The 21,646-nt window shown below is 45.9% G+C and overlaps 1 protein-coding gene across 6 annotated transcripts in view; it reads left to right on the top strand.

The window, feature by feature from the left end:
* klhl32 (kelch-like family member 32) overlaps positions 1-21,646 on the top strand; it is a 478,483-nt gene that overhangs the window by 437,729 nt on the left and 19,108 nt on the right. For all 6 annotated transcript variants that reach the window (XM_070885400.1, XM_070885397.1, XM_070885403.1 and 3 more), the window contains 2 exons: positions 2,195-2,387; positions 20,136-20,230. In XM_070885400.1, coding sequence (XP_070741501.1) covers positions 2,195-2,387; positions 20,136-20,230 — 288 coding nt within the window. The remainder of the gene's footprint in view (positions 1-2,194; positions 2,388-20,135; positions 20,231-21,646) is intronic.

The raw sequence follows: 21,646 nt of genomic DNA on the forward strand, positions 1-21,646 counted from the left end.
TCACATCTAACTCCCTTTTGAATATATCTAACGAACTGGACTCAACAACTTTCTGTGGCAGAGAATTCCACAGGTTCACAATTCTCTGAGTGAAGAAGTTTCTCCTCATCTCGGTCCTATATGGCTTACCCCTTATCCTTAGACTGTGACCCCTGGTTCTGGACTTCCCCATAAACTGATGAATTAAAATATTGAAATCAGGGTCTTGCACTTCTTGTAGGACAGTCTTCTGATACTGGGCTGTCCCAACGCCTGACTCACCACGTGATACGTTTGCCGAGCAACTCGTGGCGCTAACAGGCATAAAGGACCCTACAGCAGCGCTATGTAAAGGGCACATCCACTACTTGCAGGTTATTTGCTGGTTTGTCATTTCAGGCTGCTGGTGAACGTCTGGGCATTTTTTTTGGCCTGTTGTCTAACTCTGGAAACTCTATTCTGACTCCTGAGAAGATGATTTTGCTGGTGTTGCACGGCTTTTGGCTGCTTTCAAAACAATTTGACTGCAGTCTTGGTTGGTCTGGTAGGGCTGCCTTTGGAGTTTTAGGAGGAGGGGAAGCAGCAAGTAAGACAGGAGAGAGCAGGAGCAGCTCGCAAAAATGGGAGCACTTGCAGTTTGCCAGGCATAGTGTGTCGGGTGAGCTAGAAGTAAGATTGGAAAATGTGAATTAGGTGTGAGGAAACTCTCCGTGACGTCTTCTCCAGCAATGCCAGTCGCCTGGGCCATGATGGTTAGCATGCTTTGTTCAAAGAGGGAGAGAGTGTGCAGACGGGCTCGACCTCTCTGGTGGCTGCCTCCTGTCTGGAGTTGTGCGCAATCTTCTGCAAGAAAGAATAGTGTGTATTGATGACAGCTTTGTGAGCTGTTTAGCGAATGTGTCTGCCATGGTCCAATAATTAGTATGCAGGTCTAAGATGGGGTGTGGGAAGTGAGAGTTGTAATAGTGGTGAGTGTGTGAGTACGAGGAGAAGGAGGTGTAATGAAGTGTGGCACAGTGATTGTCGGGGGATGACGGGAAGTGGGTGATGGGGAGTTTTGTGAGTTTGTGAAGCTGGAGGTGGTTGAGGTGTGAGCAGAGAGTAAGAGAGCAATATTCGTACCTTGACAACTCTGCTAAGGTAATTGAACTTACATTGGAGCCATGTCCCAGGAGCAAAGCTCCTGGCTTTCACCTACTCCACAATGTCTTCCCAATTTTTGGCGCAGTTGTTGCCTGGAAGGCTTTCTTCCCCATGGGGGAACAGGATTTCACTCTTCCTATTCACCGCCTGAATCACTGCGTACAAAGCAGCATCGGAGAACTTGGGAGCACACTCTGCTGGACGCAGCAATATCTCTGTTGAGAAGTGTTCCCTGCTGCAGCCAATGTGCATCCCCCTTTAAGAAGTGCTGGCTGCCGTTAAGTGGTGTCAGAGATGCCCGATTTCTGGTGGTCCCCCACCACCAAATGGCTAACTCATCATAATGATGCCTCAGCACAGATTTAATGTGCTGCCTGGGGCTAAGTTAAACTGACACTGTACCCTGCACGCCCGTTTTTGGGCAGTATCAAATTTCAAGGCCATTATGTTTTTAATACTGATTCAGTGAGTCATTAAACACATTTTCTCACCCAATTTGCCCCAGCTCAAGTTCTGGAGGAGGAGAAAGATCAGAGGGAGCATTCAGACACATCCTCATCCTGACACTTTTATATCGGTACAGCGTCTCTTCTGGATCTGCTGAAGAAATCTGCCAGTGTCAACTGAAGGAAGCCATCACCAAACTCTGCACACTCTTACAGCCAGATGTGGTGACTAGTTCCAGTGGCTGTCAAGGTTTCAGCAGCTTTGAACTTTTATGTGGCAGCTCCTCCTCGGCCCACATTAAAAACTCCATCTTGCTGCTGGCCCATCCGAGGCTGCCCTCGAGATTATCTTACCCCACCCAAGCTCCGATCGTGCATGGCGGCCAGCCGGTATCCTGCCCTTCCCCAGCTGGCAAGCTGCAATGGGGCACCCATTTAGCAGCTAGTCAGCTGGCATGTAAATGAGGCCTGAGTGCCCTCCATCCGCCTGTTATCCACTGTAGTTAAAATCGGGCCTTGTGTATGCTCTGACTTTATGGTGAGCAATGACATGGGATGATCTGCACATGACTAAAGAAATAATTTTGAAGCCCTCTATAATTTTTTTAAATATTTCTGCCTCTCAGAATAAATGGATCAGCCGCAGTCCAATGTTACAGAGGCGAGTCTATCATGTTATGGCAACTGTCAATAGAAAACTTTATGTCCTTGGAGGAAATGACTTGGACTACAACAATGATCGGATTCTGGTTCGTCAAATTGACTGTTATAACATAGACACGGACCAGTGGGTTCGCTGCCATTTCAACTTACTCACAGGTAGGCATTTTTAGCTTTCCTTTGTGACCATACTGTATTATTCTGCATTCACAACAGGGCAATTTGATGGAGTTTCTTGTCGAGTATGCTTAAGAACATTCTGTTTAGTGTATTTTTAAAATGTTTTTTTTGTCATTCATTCTCCATACACATCAACATTGCTATATTATTAATTGAGGATATTGTTTCTTCACCACTGCTTACTCATGGTCTCTGTGTGATGGTTATGTGTTTGGGTACGGCCCGAGATCACTTTGTTCTCCCTTATCGTTTGCACCAATGTCTCAGTATTACTATCCCAGCAGAAGTTCTTGTGTCATTTCTGTGTCTTTTGGATTGGTTGGTTTTGTCTATAGTTGCAACTCTTGCTTTCTTAGTATCTATATAATTCCAATACCAGATCATTTTCTCATTTTTCAAAAATAATGTTACAGCGAGGAGAATGTAGCTTGCAAAAATCTGTCCAAAGTCAAGAAAAAATGAAGTGCTGAAAAGTAACCCTTTAGGACAAGGCTTTTCCTAATGTAGTACTTCACATATTTGCAGTACCCCCACATGTTGACAATATCTAAACAGAAACATGATATTTCAGGCTGAATGGGGATTGGTCTGGGGCAGGCCAACATTGATGTTGGCCTTGGATCAAACCGATAAACAAGCACCATTTAATTTCAGTCTTTTGTTGCATTTATATTTCCTCCTACCAGGCAGTTTCCCAGTGAATCTGTGCTGTATCTTTCTATTGCCTCAACAAACATCCTATGACGTGGAGCCGAAAACTACACACAGTACTTCAACTATGGCCTAACTATAGATTCACTATTACATCTCAACTTCTATATTCTATGCCTTTTGCCATAAAACTTAGTATCCCATTAGCTTATTTCATGGCCTTATTAATTTGGGGTGTTTATCTTCCATGTCTGTGTAACTTGTTTCCATGGGGCTAGACTTTCCCCTTCATTTTCGGCGGTTTTCTCGGCGGTACAGCTGTTTTTTGGTGAAAAACCGCCCGGCGAAAGTGTCCTCTTTATTTACCGCTGGGGAGCAAACCGCCCACGTGCAACTGCGTGCACCGGCGCGAAAACCGGCATGATCTAAATTTTGCCTCAATGGGGGCCCATACCCACCGCCGAGGAAACCGCCCACGAAAAGCTGCCAGAAACAGGGCAGTAGGTGCGTACCCTGTAAAGAAAGGTAAGTTAAAGGTTTTTTATCACTATTTTAAAAATTCTATAACGGCGATTACATTAAGTGTCCTGAGAATGTCTTATAACTTTTTATTTTTTGTTTAATTGAAAAAATATTTTTTTGAGTTTCCCCCCCTCCCTAGGCCCAACCACAGTACTTACTGTCCATTCCGGTAAGAACCGCCCGTTTTACCTAGTTTCGCCTTTAACTGCTGAGTAACCGCCGAGAATATTAGTGCAAGATCTATTTTCTCGCCGGGCAGTATCTTTTACCTTTTTATTATGGAAATTTTTGCCAGCATTAGTTGCAGAACCTTAGCGGTGTTTCTGGGCAGCAATCGGGCAGTGAGGGGCTTTAGGGAAAGTCTAGCCCTAAGTGTACATTCGTGTGCGCATTTTGGCTGTCGCTTTGGACCTGAACCCATCACTTCTATTTCTCCTTTTCTCTTCCCTTTTTTTCTTTTCTTATTTCTCTTTACCCCACCTAGGCCCCTCTCTCCTGTTGTCAGCCTCCTTTCACTTCTCCCCTCTCAGGTACTCTGCCCTCCCAAATTTCTACCCCGACCATTTCAGTACTCCTCGATCTTCCTACTCTCCTGTCGCCGTCCGAGGATTGAATTCCTTTTGGACAAGCCTACAGCTTCCCTCTGTCGCTCTCTCAGCATCCTTCAAAGGGTCCAGTGAGGCACTTGTTGCTGCCTCCCCACAAGCAGTAACCCCAACTGCCCCATCTTATTCTCTCACCGACCATTGCACCCAGTGCGCTTGCTGGGGGCTAATCTTGCCAATGTCCTTCCCCTCCCACTCACCCCTCCCAGCGCTGACCCTGTGTACTCTGGCAACAGATCAGCTATCATCGCCCTTCTCTGCATCTCCCTCCAGAATGTCCGTTCACTTGTGAACAAGGTCTTTGCCATCCATGAGTTTATTGTGGATAATTGCATTCGTAGCCTTGTCAGAAACCTGGCTGACAGGTGATGGCACCTTCCCCCTTAATAAAGCCTCCCCTTCAGCCTTGTGTGTGTATTCGAAAGGCTGTACGTTATTCCCCCAGCTGTAATCAACCGTGCTGCTGTGCCTGAAATGCTTGACTGTAAAATATTCCACTGCAATGGTCAACTGTTGAATGCGGGCAAAACAAGGCATGGCTGCAACCTAATCTTAATTGGTTTTATGTCTTAAGTGTGGGGAAAATATTTTAAAGTAAGTTATGGTTTGACTGAACCTGCTTTGTAAACTAAGTAGATTCCCTGTGAGCTATGGGTAGGCTCACCCCTCTATTACAGTGCTCTTGCGATCCCATGGTAATGAAGATCCCAGCAGTGATTTGGCCCAAATGATCAGCTCACTTGCAGGATCCAGGTATAGAAACGGGCCGAGTTCAGCAGTGCAGTCTAGCAAATACCGAAAGAAGTGGTCCAGTCAGCAGCATTTTTAAAACTCACCCTGATCCTACTAAGAAACAAATCACTTAAATTATTAGTCCTAATGTAAATAAATCATTCCTTTCATTAATTAATTAATGCTTTGTAAACCATTGAAGTTGCACCCACAAAAAATTTCCTTGCATTCCAAAAGTCTTCAGGAATCTGAGGTTGTGTGTGTCTGTAATTAAATGTAACACAATATTGCAAATTGAACTGCTGATGGATCTTACACCACTGCCTGGTCGCCAGTGTTATTCTGGTTCAGTCTAAGTGGCAGTGGCGAGTAAAGCAGCATTAATTTGACATTACTATTGATTTTGTAGAGAGGAAGAGCTATGAAAATCAAATACTTACTGTTATGATGAGGTTCACAGTGGTGTAGCACAGAAGGTCCCAAGAAATGTTGGCGTGACGATAGTAATGGCGAGACACTCACGCCATAATTTCATGGAAATTGGAATGATGTGTGCTGTAGATCCACTATTACTATGGCATAATTTATCAGTAATTTCTGACCCATTGTGTTGTTACTAATGATCTGTATAACTACAGACGATTAGTTATTTTGGTTAATTATATAACCTTGGGGAAACTTATTTCTAAGCAATGTATTTTATAAAAGGGTCAAGAGGTGTTTGTCAATGTGTTGACATTTAGTGAATTGAGAACCAACCAGCAGTTCAGTTATCTTTCACAATCAGTTTGAAGTAGCTTTAACTAAGTAACCAAGTTCAGGGGTAAACCTCAAGGGCATTTGATTATAAGCTGCAAACATATTGTAGCCTGTGTAACCTGAGCTTTTCCTGCGTCTTTTCACGTGCGCACTTCAGCTGCCGCTCTGGACCCGAGCCTTTCAATACTTTTCCACTTTTCCCCCGCTTTCCTTTTCTCTTTCTCCATCCCTGACCGTTTTCCCCTGTCATTATGCATCCTTTCATCATTCCTCTCTCTCATATGCTGCCCTCCCAATACCTACTCCAACCCTTCATTACACTTTGACCTTCCTACTCTACTGCCGCCGTCCTAGGATTGATTCCCTCCTGGATAAGTCTACAGCTTCCCGCTGTGCCTCCCTTGGTATCCTACGAAGGGCCCATTGAGATTCCCTGGATTCTGGGAAGGTCCCAGTGGATTGGAAAACCGCAAATGTAACGCCCTTATTTAAAAAAGGAGGCAGACGGAAAGCAAGGAACTATAGACCAGTTAGCCTAATATCTGTCATTGGGAAAATGCTGGAGTCAATGATTAAGGAAACAGTATCAGGACATCTGGAAAAGCATAATTTAGTCAAGCAGAGTCAGCATGGTTTTATGAAAGGGAAATCATGTTTGACAAATTTGCTGGAGTTCTTTGAGAATGTAACAAGCAGGGTGGATAAGGGGGAACCAGTGGATGTTGTGCATTTGGATTTCCAAAAGGCATTCGATAAGGTGCCACATAAAAGGTTACTGCACAAGATGAAAGTTCACTGGGTTGGGGGTAATATATTAGCATGGATAGAGGATTGGCTGACTAACAGAAAACACAGAGTCGGGATAAATGGGTCATTTTCTGGTTGGCAAACACTGACTAGTGGAGTGCCGCAGGGATCGGTGCTGGGTCCTCGACTATTTACAATCTGTATTGGATGAAGGGCCCAAGTGTAATGTAGCCAAGTTTGCTGATGATACAAAGATGGTTGGGAAAGCAAATTGTGAGGAGGACACACAAAATCTGCAAAGGGATATGGACAGGCTAAGTGAGTGGGTAAAAATTTGGCAGATGAAGTATAATGTGGGAAAATGTAAGGTTATCCACTTTGGCAGAAATAATAGAAAAGCAAATTATAATTTAAATGGAGAAAAATTGCAAAGTGCTGCGGTACAGAGGGACCTGGGGTCTTTGTGCATGAAACACAAGAAGTTAGCATGCACGTACAGCAAGTAATCAGGAAGGCAAATGGAATTTTGACCTTTATTACAAGGGGGATAGAGTATAAAAGCAGAGTAATCCTGTTACAACTGAAGGCCACACCTGGAGTACTGCGTATAGTTTGGGTCTCCGTATTTAAGGAAGGATATACTTGCATTGGAGAGTGTTCAAAGAAGGTTCACTGGGTTAATTCCGGAGATGAGGGGGTTGACTTATGAAGATAGGTAGAGTAGGTTGGACCTATACACATTGGAGTTCAGAAGAATGAGAGGTGATCTTATTGAAACATATAAGATAATGAGCGGGTTCAACAAGGTGGATGCAGAGAGGACATTTCCACTCATGGGGGAAACAAAAACTAGGGGACATAGTCTCAGAATAAGGGGCTGCCCATTTAAAACTGAGATGAAGAGGAATTTCTTCTCTGAGGGTTGTGAGTCTGTGAAATACTCTGCCCCAGAGAGCTTTGAAGGCTGGGTCATTGAATATTTTTAAGGCGGAGATAGACAGATTTTTGAGCGATAAGGGAGCAAAGGGTTATGGAGAGCGGGCAGGAGTCCATGATCAGATCAGCCATGATCTTATTGAATGGCGGAGCATGCTCGAGGGGTCAAATGGCCTACTCCTGCTCCTATTTCTTATGTTCTTATTCTTATGTTCTTATGGAACCATCCCTGACTAAGCTGGCTGAGTCCTGAAAGAGATAACTGTGAGATTAGGCTTGTGGCAGGGGATGAGAGAATCAACTTGAGGGAAAAACCTACTTGACCTTGTCCTCACCAGTATATTTGTCGCAGATGCATCTATCTACGAATGCATTGGTCTGCTTGACCACCGCACAAAAGCTCAACATCCTGGTAGTCGCCATTGACCAGAAGCTTAAATAGACCAATCATTTCAACATCGTGGCTACAAGAACAGGGCAGAGGTTGGTACTTTCTGACAAGTAGCTCATCTCCTGACGCCTCAAAGCAATTCCATCATCTGACCATCATTTTCCAATCCTCTTTGGCTACAGGTGTGGTAATAAAGAACTGCTAACGTGTGTCGTTGTTTAAAAAGGGAGAAAAGGATAGACCGAGTAATTACAGGACAGTCAAGGCCACCTACGGGCCAAACACCCAAAGCCCCACCCCATTGCTGGCCAAGAATGGGGAAACACCGAGGCAGTCCGGGCCCGCTGGAAGGAGTACTTCGAAGAACTCCTCAATCGAGACTCTGCCTTTGACTCGAGTGTTCTCGACTCCGTCCCGCAGCATGTTACCCGCCACCACCTCAGTGAGACCCCAACACTGCACGAGGTAGAAAAAGCCATGAGACAGCTTAAAAACAACAAAGCTACAGGTGCGGACGGAATCCCTGCTGAGGTATTGAAGTATGGCGGAGAGGCACTGCTGACACGAATACACGACCTCATCTCTCTCATCAGGAGGGAGGAGAGCATGCTGGAGGATCTCAGAGATGCAGTAATCGTGACCATGTTTAAAAAGGGGGACAAGTCCGACTGTATGTGGCAACTACAGAGAAATCTCCCTGCTATCAGCCATTGGGAAAGTCATCGTTAGAGTCCTCCACAACCGTCATCGTCCCATGGCCGAGTCACAGTGCGAATTTTGTCCCCTACGGGGCACAACGGACATGATTTTTGCAGCGCGACAGCTACAGGAAAAATGCAGGCAATATCGCCAGCCCTTATACATGGCCGCCTTCGACCTGACAAAGGCATTTGACACCGTCAACCGCGAGGGTCTATGGAGCGCCCTCCTCTGTTTCGGATGCCCCCAAAAATTCGTCACCATCCTCCGCCTGCTCCACGACGACATGCAGGCCATGATACTTACCAACGGATCGATCACAGATCCAGTCCACGTGCGGACCAGGGTCAAACAGGGCTCCGTCATCACCGCAACCTTCTTCTCAATCTTTCTCGCTGCCATGCTCCACCTCACAGTCAACAAGCTCCCCGCAGTAGTGGAACTAAACTACAGACCAGTGGGAACCTGTTCAACCTGCGCCATCTCCAGGCCAGATCCAAAACCACCTCGACCTCTGTCGTCGTGCTAGAGCACACGGACGACGCCTGCGTCTGCGTAAATACAGAGGCTGCACAACAGGACCTAGTCAACATATTTACTGAGGCATACGAAAGCATGGGCCTTAGGCTAAACATCCATAAGACAAAGGTCCTACACCAACTGTATAGGGTATTGGTGAGGCCGCACCTGGAGTACTGCGTGCAGTTTTGGTCACCTTAGTTAAGGAAGGATATACTAGCTTTGGAGTGGGTACAGAGACGATTCACTAGGCTGATTCCGGAGATGAGGGGGTTACCTTATGATGATAGATTGAGTAGACTGGGTATTTACTCGTTGGAGTTCAGAAGGATGAGGGGTGATCTTATAGAAACATTTAAAATAATGAAAGGGATATACAAGATAGAGGCAGAGAGGTTGTTTCCACTGGTCGGGGAGACGAGAACTAGGGGGCACAGCCTCAAAATACGGGGGAGCCAATTTAAAACCGAGTTGAGAAGGAATTTCTTCTCCCAGAGGGTTGTGAATCTGTGGCATTCTCTGCCCAAGGAAGCAGTTGAGGCTAGCTCATTGAATGTATTCAAATCACAGATAGATAGATTTTTAACCAATAAGGGAATTAAGGGTTACGGGGAGTGCGCGGGTAAGTGGAACTGAGTCCACGGCCAGATCAGCCATGATCTTGTTGAATGGCGGAGCAGGCTCGAGGGGCTAGATGGCCTACTCCTGTTCCTAATTCTTATGTTCTTATATTATGTTCATCAGCCTGTCCTCCCCGCACAGCACTGCCCCCCAGTCATCAAGATCCTCAGTACAGCCCTGGACAACGTGGAACATTTCCTATATCTCGGGAGCCTCCTGTCAACAAGAGCAGGCACCGACAACGAGATCCAACACTTTCATGCGCCAGTGCAACCTTCGGTCGCCTGAGGTAAAGAGTGTTTGAAGACCAGGCCCTACAAACTACCACCAAGCTCATGATCTAAAGGGCTGTAGTAATACCTGCCCTCCTATGTGGCTCAGAGACGTGGACCATGTACAGCAGACACCTCAAGTTGCTGGAAAAATATCACCAACGATGTCTCCGCAAGATCTTATAAATCCCCTGGGAGTACAGGTGCATCAACATCAGCGTCCTCGCCAGGCTAACATCCCCAGCATTGAAGCACTGACCACACTTGATCAGCTCCACTGGGCAGGCCACATAGTTCGCATGCCTGACACGAGGTTCCCAAAGCAAGCGCTCAACTCGGAGCTCCTTCAAGGCAAACGAGCCAAAGGTGGGCAGCGGAAATGCTATAAGGACACCCTCACAGCCTCCCTGATAAAGTGTGACATCCCCACTGACATCTGGGAGTCCCTGGCCAAAGACCGCCCTAAGTGGAGGAAGTGCATCCGGGAGGGCGCTGAGCACCTCGAGTCTCAACGCTGAGAGCATGCAGAAATCAAGCGCAGGAAGCGGAAAGAGCGTGTGGCAAACCAGTCCCACCCACCCCTTCCCTCAACGACTATCTGTCCCACCTGTGACAGGGACTGTGGCTCTCGTATTGGACTGTTCAGCCACCAAAGAACTCACTTCAGGAATTGAAGCAAGTCTTCCTAGATTCCGAGGGACTGCCTGTGATGATGATGATTGGCCAGTCAGCTTAACCTCAGTGGTGGGCAAATTATTGGACAAAATTCTGAGGGAGAGTATTAACTGTCATTTAAAAAAGCATGGATTAATCAAGGACAGTCAGCATGGCTTTATTAAGGGAAGATCAAATCTGACTAGGTTGACTACAGTGGGAAAATGCATGGCAGATGAAATATAATGTGGATAAATGTGAGATTATCCACTTTGGTGGTAAAAACAGAGAGACAGACTATTATCTGTGATACGTCCTTACTACACAGTATAAATGCACACGAGGCCCATGCTTGAGAGAAGGTCAGTCTGTGACCTGTCCTTTATTCCTTAGCACTCAAGTGATGAAGGTGGGTGGAGCTTCCCCTTTTATACCTGAAGGTCCAGGTTAGGAGTGTCTCCCACCTAGTGGTCAGTGTTCTCACGGTGTACAACTTAGGTCAGTTTATACATGGGTTACAATGCTGGTTGAATACATGACATCACTATCCACCCCCAAAGTCTTATTGGGATCACAGGTTGCATCTCTCTGCTGGTTTACGCTCCCTTGTAGAGCGCCTGAGTTGGGGCTCCGATTGTTGGGCGCTGGCCTGAGTGTCTGCTGTTTGCAGTGCCTCAGGCCTGTCCGGACTGCCCACAGTGACTGGGCTCTCCTCCCTTTGGTTCCGGTGTTCGGTCACCTGTGGTGGAGTGAACTCTATATTGTGTTCTTCCTCTGCATCTTCTATGGGGTTGCTGAACCTCCTTTTTGTTTGATCCACATGTTTGCTGCAGATTTGTCCATTGGTAAGTTTAACTACCAGAATCCTATTTCCCTCTTTGACAACCACAGTGCCTGCGAGCCATTTGGGCCCTGCAGCGTAGTTGAGGACAAAAACAGGATCATTTACATCAATACATCACGCCCTCGCATTCCTGTCATGGTAGTGATATTGTGACTGGTGCCTGCTCTCGACAATTTCTTTCATGGTGGGGTGTATAAGCGATAATCGGGTTTTGAGCGTCCTTTTCATTAGTAGCTCTGCGGGTGGAACCCCTGTGAGCGAGTGTGGTCGGGATCTATAGGACAACAGGAGGCGTGATAAGCGGGTTTGTAGGGAACCCCCTTGGAATCTGAGCATCCCCTGTTTGATTATCTGCACTGCTCGTTCTGCCTGTCCGTTTGAGGCCGGCTTGAACGGTGCCGTTTTAACATGGTTAATTCCATTGCCTGCCATGAAGTCCTGGAATTCAGTACTTTTGAAGCACGGGCCATTGTCGCTGACCAAGATGTCCGGTAGACCGTGGGCGGCAAACATTGCCCGTAGACTTTCTACCGTGGCAGAGGATGTGCTTGAATTTAAAATGTCACACTCGATCCATTTGGAGTAGGCGTCTACTACAACTAAAAACATTTTCCCCATGAAAGGACCTGCGTAGTCCACATGGATGCGTGACCAAGGCTTGGCGGGCCATGGCCAGGGGCTAAGGGGGGCTTCCCTGGGCGCATGGACCAGCTGGGCACACGTGTTGCACCTGCGAACACAAAGTTCCAGATCTGCGTCTATCCCTGGCCACCAAACGTGTGACCTGGCAATTGCCTTCATCGTGACAATGCCCGGGTGCCCATTGTGGAGTTCTCTGATGAACACCTCTCTGCCCATCTGAGGCATGACTACGCGGTTTCCCCACAGTAGGCAATCGGCCTGAATCGAGAGTTCATCCTTGCGCCTGTGAAATGGTTTAAATTTCTCAGGGCATGCCCTGTACGTGGCTGCCCAGTCCGCATTCAGGACACATTTCTTGACTGGAGACAATAGCGGGTCTCTATTTGTCCAGACTTTAATCTGACAGGCTGTCACGGGTGAGCCTTCGAACCCGAAAGCTTCAACAGCCATGACCATCTCAGCACCATGCTCGGTAGCCCCCTCAGTGGTGGCTAGTGGGAGCCTGCTGAGTGCATCGGCGCAGTTTTCGGTGCCCGGTCTGTGCCGAATTGTAGTCATAGGCAACTAACGTGAGTGCCCACCTCTGTATGCGGGCCGATGCGTTTGCATTTATGGCCTTTTGTCGGCCAAAAGGGACGTTAGGGGTTTGTGATCTGTCTCCAGCTCAAATTTCCTGCCAAACAGGTACTGGTGCATTTTCTTTACCGCATATACACATGCGAGCGCCTCCTTTTCTACCATCCTGTAGCCCCTTTCTGCCTGGGACAGACTCCTGGAGGCATAAGCTACCGGCTGTAACTGACCCTTGGCATTGACATGCTGCAACACACACCCGACACCATAGGACGACGCATCGCACGTTAACACAAGTTTCTTACATGGGTCATATAGCGTTACCAGATTGTTGGAACATAACAAATTGCGTGCTCTATTAAAAGCCCTTTCCTGGCTGTCCCCCCAGACCCATTCGCAACCTTTGCGTAGGAGCACGTGTAGCGGCTCTAGCAGCGTGTTCAATTTGGGAAGAAAGTGACCAAACTAGTTCAGGAGCCCCAGGAACGAACGCAGCTCCGTCGTGTTACGGGGTCTGGGTGCTCTCTGGATCGCTTCCGTCTTGGATGCAGTAGGGCTGATCCCGTCTGCTGCTACCCTCATCCCCAGGAATTCTACCTCTGGAGCTAGGAAGACGCACTTCGCCTTTTTCAGTCGCAGACCTACCCGGTCCAGTCTGCGTAGCACCTCCTCCAGGTTGTGGAGGTGTTCTTCAGTATCGTAACCCGTAATGAGGATGTCGTCCTGAAAAACCATCGTCCCTGGAATCGACTTGAGGAGGCTTTCCATATTTCGTTGGAAGATCGCGGCGGCCGAGCGAATCCCGAACGGACATCTGTTGTACTCAAACAACCCCTTGTGTGTCGTGATGGTGGTCAGCTTCTTCGACTCACTCGGCAGCTCCTGGGTCATGTAAGCTGAGGTCAGGTCCAATTTTGAAAAAAGTTTGCCACCGGATAGCGTCGCAAAGAGGTCCTCCGCTCTCGGTAGCGGGTACTGGTCTTGGAGTGACACCCGATTGATGGTGGCCTTGTAATCGCCACATATCCTGACCGACCCATCCACCTTGAGCACCGGCACAATCGGGCTCGCCCAGTCACTGAATTCGACTGGCGAGATGATGCCTTCCCTCAACAGGCGGTCCAATTCGCCTTCAATCTTTTCCCGCATCACGTACGGCTCCGCTCTGGCCTTGTGGTGTACTGGTCTGGCGTCCGGGTTTATGTGAATCACTACCTTGGCCCCCATGAAAGTGCCAATGCCGGGTTGAAATAATGAGTCAAATTTGTCCAGGACCTGTGAGCATGATACTCGCTCCACAAAGGAAATTGCATTGACATCGCCCCATTTCCAGTTCATGACAGCAAGCCAACTCCTCCCCAGTAGTGCGGGACCGTCCCCTGGGATAATCCAGAGTGGCAACCTGTTCTCCAAATCTTTGTGGGTCACGACTACCGTGGCCATGCCAAGCACCGGAATGATCTGCTTTGTTTAAGTCCGTAGCTGTGCATCAATCGGCGATAATTTTGGCCTCCTGGCCTTAGATGCCCACAACTTTTCGAACTGTTTGATACACATCAGGGACTGGCTGGCACCCGTGTCTAACTCCATTGATACTGGGATGCCATTGAGGAGCACTTTCATCATTATCGGTGGCGTCCTGGTGCATGAACTGTATACGTGCTCCACATGAACTCGCTGAACTTCAGCTTCCAGCGATTTCCCCCAGCGTCCATTTCTGCAATTTCTGCAGGTATTTTGCTCATCTCTGCAAACTCCGGCTGAATTTATGCCTCCACGCCTCCAGCATGAATTACGGTTTGAAACAAAGGATCCCTTGCCAGTCGATCGTCCCTGACTGCCCCTGTTATTGTCCTTGAGTGCACCATTAACAGGTGTTGATGGCCACATTACTGGCCGCATTGTCCTTTGCAATGGCGTGAATCGCTGTTCAGCTTGCCATTGTCTCTATCGAACTCCCCCTCTGGGTTCGACTACATGTTGGGGCATGCCTGACTGCCCTTGTCTGCCTGGAGAACTGTGTGCTGCTTTAACAATGTTGAATCTCTGTCCCAACCATTCCTTAACACAGTACCTCTCGTCTGTTCTGCTAGTGGCCATGCTCGCATGGTTTAAATCCCAGTTTCTTGTCGCCATTGATACGTCCTTACTACACAGTATAAATGCACACGAGGCCCATGCTTGAGAGAAGGTCAGTCTGTGACCTGTCCTTTATTCCTTAGCACTCAAGTGATGAAGGTGGGTGGAGCTTCCCCTTTTATACCTGAAGGTCCAGGTTAGGAGTGTCTCCCACCCAGTGGTCAGTGTTCTCACGGTGTACAACTTAGGTCAGTTTATACATGGGTTACAATGCTGATTGAATACATGACAATCTGAATGGTGACAGATTAGGAAAAGGGGAGGTGCAACGAGACCTGGGTGTCATGGTACATCAGTCATTGAAGATTGGCATACAGGTACAGCAGGCAGTTAAGAAAGCAAATGGCATGTTGGCCTTCATAGCGAGGGGATTTGAGTACAGGGAGGTGTTGCTACAGTTGTACAAGGCCTTGGTGAGGCCACACCTGGAGTATTGTGTGCAGTTTTGGTCTCCTAACTTGAGGAAGGACATTCTTGCTATTGAGGGAGTGCAGCGAAGGTTCACCAGACTGACTCCCGGGATGGCGGGAATGACATATCAAAGACTGGATCAACTGGACTTGTATTCACTGGAGTTGAAAAGAATGAGAGGGGATCTCATAGAAACGTTTAAAATTCTGACGGGTTTAGACAGGTTAGACGCACGAAGAATGTTCCCAATATTGGGGAAATCAAGAACCAGGGGTCACAGTCTAAGGATAAGGGGTAAGCCATTTAGGACCGAGATGAGGAGAAACTTCTTCACCCAGAGAGTGGTGAATCTGTGGAATTCTCTACCACAGAAAGTTGTTGAGGCCAATTCACTAAATATATTCAAAAAGGAGTTAGTTGTATCCTTACTACTAGGGGGATCAAGGGGTATGGCGAGAAAGCAGGAATGGGATACTGAAGTTGCATGTTCAGCCATGAACTCATTGAATGGCGGTGCAGGCTCGAAGGGCCGAATGGCCTACTCCTGCAACTATTTTCTATGTTTCTATGACTAACTTGATTGACTTTTTTGAGGAAGTAACAAGGTGGGTCGATGAGGTTAGCGCGTTTGATGTCGTCTACATGGATTTTAGCAAGGCTTTTGACAAGATGCCACAGCACAGACTGGTCAGTAAAGTAAAAGCCCATGGGATCCAAGGGAAAGTGGCAAATTGGATCCAAGGGAAAGTGGCAAATTGGATCCAAAATTGGCTCAGTGGCAGGAAGCGAAGGGTAAGGGTCAACGGGTGTTTTTGTGATTGGAAGGCTGTTTCCAGTGGGCATCTGCAGGGCTCAGTATTAGGTCCTTTGCTTTTTGTGATATATATCAATGATTTAGACTTCAATATAGGGGGCATGATTAAGGAGTTTGCAGATGTTACAAAAATTGGCCGTGTGATTGATAGTGAACAAAAAGCTGTAGACTGCAGGAAGATACCAATGGACTGATCAGATGGACAGAAAAGTGGCAAATAGAATTCAACTCAGAGAAGTGTGAGGTAATGCATTTGGGGAGGGTTAACAAGGCAAGGGAATGCACAGTAAATGGTAGGTTAATGAGAAGTGTAGAGGAACAGAGGGATATTAGAGTGCTGGAGGACTGCTAATGTTGTACTGTTGTTTAAATGTTACAATATTGTCCACAGATCCCTGAAGGTGGCAGGATAGGTAGATAAGGTGGTTAAGAAGTCATACGGGATGCTTGTCTTTATTAGTCAAGGCATAGAATATAAGAGCTGGGAGGTTATGCTTGAACTGTATAAAACACTAGTTAGGCCAAAGCTTAGGGTACTGCATACAGCCCTGATCACCACAATATAGAAAGGATGTGATTGCACTAGAGGTGGTATCGAGAAGATTTGCGAGGATATTGCCAGAACTGGAGAACTGCTACAAGATAAGATTGTTTTCTTTGGAACAGTTGAGGCTTGGGAGACTTGATTGAGGTGTTTAAAATTATGAGGGGTCTAGATAGAGTGGATAGGAAGGACCTATTTCCCTAAGCATATAGGTCAATAACCAAGGGGCATAGATTTAAAGTAATTGATAGAAGGATTAGAGGGGAGTTGAAGATAACTTTTTTCACCCAGAGTGTGGTGGGGGTCGAGAACTCACTGCCTGAAAGGGTGGTAGAGGCAGAAACCCACATCGCATTTAACAAGTACTTCGATATGCACTTGATGTGTCATAACCTACAAGGCTATGGATTAAAAGCTGGAAAATGGGATTAGGCTGGATGCCTATTTTTCGGCCAGCACAGACATGATGGACCAAATGGCCGCCTTCTGTACCATAAATTTCTATGATCTGTCAGGTTCAAATCAGTAGCAAGATGGCCAGTGCACCACTCGTCAGGATGGGTGCCGCCTCAATGACGTGGCAGAAGTTTGACTCTCCCCAGGACAAAGCATTCCTCTTGAATGACGCCCCTGCCCCTAAACCCAATATCTACCCCCTCTACCACTAGTGCATTGTCGTGCTTGTTTGTACTTTCTACAGGATGTACTGCAGCAAATTGCCAACCTTACTTCAATAGCACCTCCCAATACAGCAGCCTTTGATACCAACAAGGACAAAAGCAGCAAGATCATGGGAGCACCATCACTTCCAGGTATCCCTCCAAGTCACGCCATCCTGACTTGGACATATACCATCATTCCTTCATCGTCACTGGGTAAACATCCTAGAATTTACTATCGAATACCATTATGGGAATACCATCAGCACAAGGAGTTATGACTGTAGCAGTTAACAGAGAAGTCCCATTATCAACTTCTGAGGGAAAGTAGGGATGGCGATAAATGGAGCTTTGCCAACATCGCTCACATCCCGAGAACAAATAAAACAAATGTAAGTTAGACATTTCAGCATGATGGCTGTACATCCTTCTGGTTATAACTATAACTGTTTCTGGGATGTGCTGCCTGATTTGGTGGCTTATTTTGGGGGGATGGGTTCAGATGACATTTCAGTGTTTATCTGGACTACTGTAATGTGATGCAAAGCATTTTCATACTGCAAAAAGGAGTATTCAAAATATGTTCTGAATTGGTGTAAGATGCCTCCACAGAAATCAGTAGCACAGTTACGCTTTTTCATTGATATATTCCGCATGTTTTTAAAAAAAATACTAATCATCACACTGACTTTCCACCGCAACATATTGAACTAAAGGCTGACTAGAAAATCAAGTTAAGCATGCTAAGTAATAATTTGGGAATTGCTGCCTGGCTTAATTGCTGCTATTAAACCACAGCATTAATATTTTACCACCTTTTTAAAGCATTGTTACTGTTGAACTGATCCAGTTTATGCCTACTTGTGGCATTAGCTGGATGTTAAAATTACTGCCAGTTGACTGTGACCCTTGAATTATAATAAATGGACATGAATGTATTTGCATTGGAGAAAATAAAATGGAGGGAGAGGTGATGCCGTCTTTGAAGTGTTAAAAGTCAAGAATTTTAAAAAGATAATGTAGATATTAGCAGGTTATTTAACTTAATTGCAGAGCTAGGAGTATAATCAAGCAAAATTGGAGACAAAGGCAATAGAGTCATCGAGTACCAAAAGTCTGGAATATACTCCTGGCAAAAGTAATTGATGCTTTATCAATTCACCTCTTTAAGAAGGAGCTGGGTAGATATCTGATTAAGAACATGATTGATAAAAATACATGGTATAACACGGTGGCTCTTTGCTACTGAGGATTATAATCTGCAGAATGCACCAGGTCAGAGTTGAATAGATCAGATTGTGTAATGAGACTAATAATAACAGGTTTTGTGACTAAGATAGAGACTTATTTCACAGAACCTTTTTACCACTGGTTATTTTCATTCCCCTAGAAGCTTGCAAGTTGAGTCGAACGAGTGCACTGCAAATATTCTCTTACCTTTTTTTTGCTAAAGACATAAACATGTTGTGGTATGGTCTCGGGAGAATAGGAAAATGTTAATTGTGGGTGATTCTATAATTAGAGGAAGAAACACCTTTTTTTGCAACAGTGATTGGGACTCCCAAATGGTGAATTGCTTCCAGGTGCCAGGGTAAGGGACTGAATGGAAAACTTCTTGAAAGGGCGGGGATTAGGGGCAGAAACTTAGAATTCACGATTCACATGGGAGCCAATGAGATGGAGGTCTTGGAAAAGGATTTTGAAAAGTTAAGTGTACTAATCTCCAAATTACTTCCCAATGCCACCCGTTAAACAAGTTAGAGAGAAGCAGTTTAACAACATCAATGCATGCTTCACTGATGGTGTAGAAGTGGGCTTCAGATTTCTAGGGCACTGGAACAAGTTTTGGATCGGGAAAACTGTACAGATGAGACAGTCTTCACCTAAACAATGTCTTCATAAAATAGATCAGTGGAAGAGAATTTGGTAAGGGATGGGTAGGGGGAAAACAAGACCTTAAAGTAGCTAGCATTGAGGGAATGGAAATGCTGGGGTAGTGAAGGTGGGAGGTTTGACATAAAATTAAACAAAATAGTAAATTACCAGGGGCACGGAGACCAATAGATAGGGAATGGAGAGGGGGAAAGCAGTCAACCAAACAAGGTGCCTTTATGCCAATCCTATTACATGTAAAACAGGAAAGCTAGAGGCATGAGGGCATGATGTGGTAGAAATTGTAGAAACCTGGCTGCAGCTAGGACAAAATTGTGAGCTAGATATATCTGAATGTAGATTTAAAAAAAAATTTAATATGGAGAATAGGAAAGTGACAAATTGCAGTACAGTATTAATAAAGACCACCAAAATGGAAATAGAAATATGTTTTTTTTCTTTCAGAAGAGAACTAAATGAGTGTAATTAGTACGTATATCATTATAGGTAAAGCTAAGAAACAGGAGAGGATGGTTGATGCATAGCACCTCCTCACTGAATCAATAGGGAAATATATCTATACACAGATCAAGGCATCCTATCAGAAAAGTAGCAGATATTTGTCTTAAACAAGGCTAACTTTAAAGGGATTGGGAAGCAATTGACTGCAGTAAAGTAAGACGAAAGAAAAACTCATATAACATCTTTCACAACCTCAGGATGTTCCAAAGTGTTTTACAACCAATGAAGTATTTTTGAAGTCGAGTCACTGTTGTAATGTAGTAGCATAAAAAACATTTCAGTTGTAAATCTACAGACCAACAGTGGAATCTATTCAAGAAGGTAATAAGTAGATTACAAAACAAGTATATAGCCATGAAGACAAAAGAGGCACTTCTGTGGTGATACAGCAAAGTTTATGAGAGTAATTAGAACCAATACTTAAACAGATGTTGAAAAGCGATGCTGTTGAAAAAACACATTTTGGCACTCTGCTCATGGCTGTGAAAATATCATCTTTTATTTAAACTTCAAGTGCAAATATCCAGACATTTAAGCAAAGTTGTAGGTTTTTAGTTAAGTAATCTAACTAATCAGTACCTTGCATTTTTCCACATTAGGCCAAAATGAATCGGGTGTAGCTGTGCACAATGGAAGAATCTATCTCGTTGGGGGGTACTCCATCTGGACCAATGAGCCATTAGCATGTATCCAGGTCAGTAACTTGATTCATTTCCTTCTTTGCATTTTTATAGAAGTATTAATTAAAATATGTGGAAGGGAAAACGCTTCGGGCTATTTTACAGGGGGGTCAGCGGGCACGATCGGTGGTGAGTCGGGTGGGAAACTGTTTTTTCCCCCTCGGGGGTCAGGAACCTTCTGTCAACTCGCCGCCATGCGCCTTTCCCAAATATCAGCGCTGAGCAGACCCGACACGCAGCGGCAATTAAAATCATTACTGGCTTGTTTACAGTCACTTATCAATGTTTTTTTCTCAGCTTTTTGGATTTGACAGGTCGCCCACCAGTTTCCCACTCTGCCTGGACCTCGGCTGTGAAGCTGAGGAGGGAGGTCAGTGGCCATTGAATCAACTGATGAGTTGACAGCTTCAAATGTCAAGTCAAAGCTCACAGCTGATTGAGATATGTTCCCTTAACCACTCGCTTCTCTAAACTGCATTTCCACTACAGATTCAGGATGCTGCAAGTCTTTTCACATGTCTCCATCCACTCTGACCTCATTAGCTCTTCCACCATTGACAGATCACTTCTGTCATCTCTACTTCACCTGCCATTTATTTCATCAGCCTGGGTGCCCTTGAAACTCCCATCTTGGTTCTCAGAATCCCACAATGATCAGCCCCAACACCAGCATCATCAGGCACATCAGCAGCACCAACAACAACACCAATCCTCTCTGCAATCACCTCATGCTGCAAGGGACACAGAGATCAGCACGCAACCACATTGCTGCCCGGGGGGCCAGCGATGGCCTCCCCATGGCCAGATTTACTTCACTTGACGCTGTACACCCTGGCTGGCGCATGATGCACCAGGTTGGCACCACCCCACATCAACACCATAAAGCCATCCCTACAATGCCCAAGCCATTCTTTTCACACTCATGACAATTGCAGAGCTCCCACTATGTCTCACCATTCACTGCAACTCACTAAGCCACTTTCAAAGGTGCACACAAATTTGTCCAAGAATGCAAAATGTTGAAAATAAAGGTTTCAGGGGATGAAATTCAGTGGTACCATTTTTGAGGTGGTGTCACCGTATGAATGGAGATTTTAACGGCAGGCGGCATTTGCCACCTCGAATCACGAAATTCAGTTTTGCCACCTGAAAAGGGGATTGCAGCGTTAAATCAGGTATTGCACGCTACTCTGGAAATTGTAAATGGGGCAGCAAGTGAGGCGGCACCAGCCAAGCAGCAATCATCGTTTGTAACTGCACCACAGACATACTGCCGCCAGCTGGATTCAATTGAGGCGGTGATTGGCCACGGCACCACCTTGTGCGTATCATCCCTTCCTACGCACTCACTCACAGGGTGAAGGTGGCAGATGCAGCAGCAGTTCGCCAGTGCTCACCGCTTCTCAGACGCCACCGTCGATGCACTGCTT

This window comes from Pristiophorus japonicus, chromosome 7 (genome assembly GCF_044704955.1).
Source record: "Pristiophorus japonicus isolate sPriJap1 chromosome 7, sPriJap1.hap1, whole genome shotgun sequence".
Taxonomy (NCBI): domain Eukaryota; kingdom Metazoa; phylum Chordata; class Chondrichthyes; family Pristiophoridae; genus Pristiophorus; species Pristiophorus japonicus.